The following is a 4522-nucleotide window of genomic DNA, read 5'->3' on the forward strand; positions in this document are numbered from 1 at the left end:
GTTTGATAATATTCAACAAGTTCCTACATAAGAGAGATCAAAACCCATGAACCTTCTCAAGAGTCAATCCTTAATCCTAGCCAACAGAACAAACAAACCCCAAAGCTACAAGTATAGATCATTGAAAAGACAAAAGCCCTACCAAAAGGCTTTCAAATTTTTTGGCTTCTGTGATGTGGATCCAATTGTCTTTTTCCACCACCTTAATATGCTTCACTTCATCATTAAATCTGGGGAGGGAATAAAATAAAAGAGGTGAATAAATGAACAGGAAACAAAGAAACGTGCCAAGAAATAAGGGCTATCCCAGACAAACAGCTGCCGGGAAGTCACTTACTTAATGCTGATGGCAAAACGCTCAGCCTCTGCCGGCCTTTCGCGGATCAAGTACGTCCCGCTGCAGTGCAACTTGAGGAGGTTGTCTGTCTGCTGCCTCTCCATATTGCCTGCAAACCTACAGGAGGAAAATACACTCTTTGTTAGAAGGATGCCTGCACTTACCCCACATTTCCCCATTCATATCATACATGGATAGCCCAGGCAACACATAGGCCAAGTCTGGCTCCTAGGCACTTTTTGTGGCTCCTTGCCTATCCAGATCCTGCTAGGTTGCTCTTTAATTTGCTGCCTTCCTTTAAAAAGATAAACTGCCTTTCCTGGAAACCTCAAGAAGAATCCATTTGTCTTTTAAACAGGCCATAGGATTCTGTTTTATAAAATATCATTTCTGCAAAAATGGAACTTGAGCCATTTGCAATGTACATAGGAAAACTATGTCAGGATCATAGAATCCTAGAGTAGGAAGAGACCCCAAAGGCCATCCAGTTCAACCTCATTCTGCCACGCAGGAATATACAACTTCTAATAAATGACCATCCAGCCTCTGTTTAAAAACCTCCAAAGATGGAGACTGCAACACTTTGTGGCAGAGTATCCCATAGTTGAACAGCTCTTTAAAAAAGTTCTTCCTAATGTTTTTGTAGCACACCCTTTCCTGTAGTTCTCATCCACTGCTCCATGTCCTATTCTCTGGAGCAGCAGAAAACAAGCTTTCTCCATCTTCAATATGACACCCATTCAAATATTTAAACATGGCTATCATGTCACCCTTTAACCTTCTCTTCCCCTGGCTAAATATACCATCTGTTAAATTGTCAGACTGAAATGCATTTATTAAAATAAAGGTGAATCTTTGGTTCACTGGCACAGCCTCCTGATCCATCCCAGCATTAGCCATGAGGACATTTCCCCTGCAGTATCTAATCTCCAATGGCTCTGGAGCATTTGCTCCAATGGCACCATCTGATAACCTTACTCCCCACAGAGCCACTCACCAAGGGTAGGCCGAGTAGTCCATCTCTCGCGATGAGGGTCGGGTGCTGGGAGGCTACGGAAGAGAGAATAGAGAATATTACTGCTGCAGAGGCATCCTAATTAGGCGATAGATCATTCCTGATGGGTTTTCTTGGCAGTGCGTGGCTTTTTAATAGACCAACTACTTTTATGAGTTATTAACTGCAACCTGAACAAGGACAATAGAGGAGGAAAGTTGCCTCCCGCCTCCGACAGTTACTCTTTGGGAGAAAAAACAGATCCACAGATTGGAGCATGCCAAGGAAGGGAGGACATTTGGTTTCAAGATGCGTAAACTCCACAGCCTTTAGACACAAAGCTAGAGGAAGGGTGAGGAGCCTCTTACAATCTGGGATAAGTTCTCAGGGGCCAAATTCCAAAAATACCAACAGATACCAATCTAGAGCCATTACTAATCCATAGGAGTTGCATGGATTAGAAGCTGGGAATCTACAAGTAAGGGGTGTGATTGTTTGGGGAAGCCCATAGGGATGTACTGTGACCCCAAAAGATTCAGATTCTGTCCCAGGGATGGAATCTTTGCTTTCAGGGAGGTAACCTGATAGAACTGAAAGCCACTTGGCAAGGGGAAATGTGTTTCTCTTCCAAAGGTCCATTCACATTACAAAATTATAGTGCTATGATTCAACTTTAATTGCCCATGAAATCCTGGGATTGGTAGTTCAAGGAGGAGCAATTCTCAACTACAATTTTAGAATTCCATAGAGTGAAACCATGGTGTCAAGAAGTGGCCCATGCAGCAGGGGTTGGCATACAAAAGCTGTTGGATCATTCATCTAGTCCAAGTCTATCACAGCAGGCTATCCAAACCAGATGAAGAGAGAAGAAAGAGGGTGGTCATCAACTGGTCCAGAAGTCATTACAGCAATTCAGTAGTCTTGATACAAGAAGCCAGCAAGGAGCAAACAGAGTTGTGAAAGTGTAGTCAATCCAAGGAAAACACAAACATGAAGAGTTCTGCCAGTCACTCAGATAAGACAGTGGCAAGCAACTGAGCTGCTGGAAGATTTATAGTCAGTTGTCTCCAAACATTGGGTGCCTAATTAATCTATGTAGCCTATTTAACAGCCACTGGAATAGCACAACGTCTCCCTATCTTTTTGTCTTTCAACAAAGGTTGGTGATGTGTCTTCAGGGTCTCTCACTGTCTCAGCCTCCAACTTTTCAGACTTATTAGGAGCTGTAAATTCCTGGCACTCTGTATCTAAATCCTCCGATGCCAGAGGGTGAGTTTTGACACCTGGAAGTTAGTGGAATAACAGCACTATAATTCTGCAGTGTGTATGGGTTCCTGGGTCTGCTGATGAGTCCACAGCTGTTGTGAGAAAGTAAGATCTAGATCTGATGGATGTCTGGTCTGGTCCAGCATCAGGATTCTTCTTTTATCCTCACCCTTGCATCCACAGGACAAGGTTTGACCAACGAACTGGGGAAATAACCAGACTTCTTGGACAAGATTAGCCGTCCCTAGAAATAAAGATGAAGAAAGAATCATGGCAGAAGCTCTGAGAGAGAAGATGTTTTCAGTCCCAAGAGAAAGAAAATGGCTTTGGCAACTGATCTTAAATACTGCTGTGGGAAAGGGATTTGAATTGTCTGGTGCCCAAACTACAAACCCTAGAATTCCATAGCATGGAGCCATGGTAGTTAAAGCAGTGTGAAACTGGGATATTTCTGCAGTTTCAATGCAGTCTTGATTTCACTTTTCACTATCTCACAATTATTATTTTTTAAATTTATGTATTATCAACTGCTTCCACAGTATTTTGTTTTAACTTGTGAGACACTTTGGGTCCCATTCTGGGTGTAAGATGAGAAAATAAATAGATCAATCCATCCATCCGTCCGTCAATCAATCAATGAATCCATCAGACTCTTTCCTGTGCATGTATCATGTTGAAACGAAGAAAAACAAATCAGGGTGCATGGAGAAGACAGGGCTATTTTTTTCCATTAATGGATTATGTGACCTCTTTGCAGTTTCGGTAAAGACAATCAATTCCCAGGTCAAGACATATTTAACTAGGTCTGTTGCTTCAGGTTATCCTGCTATAGTTATCAGTGTCCCCTACCCCATGCCATCTACAGTCTGCCCCATCCCCTGGTCTCTTGTCACAAATGTCATGCTGTGAAAGACTGGACTTGTTTTGTTACTGCCTAAACAGTCCCGGAAAGATTCGCACTCACCTCCCACCACTGCGACTCTGGGTCCCCTCTGAGCAGCTCTATCACTTCTCCCGTTTGAAATGTCAACACAGGTTTCCCTGGAGGAGCCGGGTTCCCATGATAATTTTGAACAGCCACCATTTTGGGACCTAGAATGGAGCAGGAAAAGGAAGAGCTGGATGGTGGCTTCTTCAGAGGAGAGGAAGAGGCAGAAGAAATGTTTCTAGCTGCAAATGAACTGCCAGTAACTAACAAGGTGCTTCTCTCTCTCTCTCTCTCTCTCTGTGTGTGTATTATACAGTTATAACTGTTTCATACCACTTTAACTACTATGGCTCCATCCCATGGAATCCTGGGATTTGTAGTCTGGGAAGGGGCTTGGAATTCTCTGCAGGTAGGCACTAGATCTCGCCACCAAAGAATTTTAAGTAACTCACCAAAGTACAAACCCCAGGCTTCCATAAGATGGAGCCGTGACAGTTAAAGTAGTCTCAAAGTGATATAATGATATAAGGCAGATACACTCTGGGTGCATCTGCACTGTAGAAATAATGCAGTTTGGCACCACTTAAAAAGCCATGTCTCCATCCTACTGAATCCTGGGACTTAGAGTTTGGTGAGGCATCAAAACTCTTGGCTAGAGAAGGCTAAAGTATTGCAAAAGTACAAATCCCATGATTCCATGGAATAGCGCTTCAGCAGTTAAAGCGGTGTCAAACTGCATTATTTCTACAGTGAAGATTCACCCTCTGAAAGTCTAATCTGTCACACCATTGATATTTTTGTTGCGTTACAGCAGAGTATAGTTATAATGCATGCATGTGTGCAAAATAAAGGAACAATAAAAATCCTGCCTCCGGTCCCCAGATTTCAATTGCTTGGAGTGCAGAAGAATTCTTATCTTTTTAAAGGTGGGCAAATATGAAAGGAGTAAGAAAATAAACCCCATAGTATGTATGTTCTTAAGCCTGTCATTGTGGTT

General features: G+C 42.7%; 1 protein-coding gene across 1 annotated transcript in view; it reads right to left on the reverse strand.

The window, feature by feature from the left end:
• Positions 1 to 5: 5 nt before the first annotated feature.
• VAV2 (vav guanine nucleotide exchange factor 2) overlaps positions 6 to 4522 on the reverse strand; it is a gene marked incomplete at its 3' end in the record, with an annotated part of 139098 nt that continues 134581 nt past the window's right edge. Inside the window, exons 21-26 of the mRNA XM_042478722.1 lie at positions 3562 to 3689; positions 2767 to 2841; positions 1335 to 1387; positions 338 to 454; positions 143 to 230; positions 6 to 23 (exon numbers count right to left, since the gene is read on the reverse strand). Coding sequence (XP_042334656.1) covers positions 6 to 23; positions 143 to 230; positions 338 to 454; positions 1335 to 1387; positions 2767 to 2841; positions 3562 to 3689 — 479 coding nt within the window. The remainder of the gene's footprint in view (positions 24 to 142; positions 231 to 337; positions 455 to 1334; positions 1388 to 2766; positions 2842 to 3561; positions 3690 to 4522) is intronic.

This window comes from Sceloporus undulatus, chromosome 7 (assembly GCF_019175285.1).
Source record: "Sceloporus undulatus isolate JIND9_A2432 ecotype Alabama chromosome 7, SceUnd_v1.1, whole genome shotgun sequence".
NCBI classification, from domain to species: domain Eukaryota; kingdom Metazoa; phylum Chordata; class Lepidosauria; order Squamata; family Phrynosomatidae; genus Sceloporus; species Sceloporus undulatus.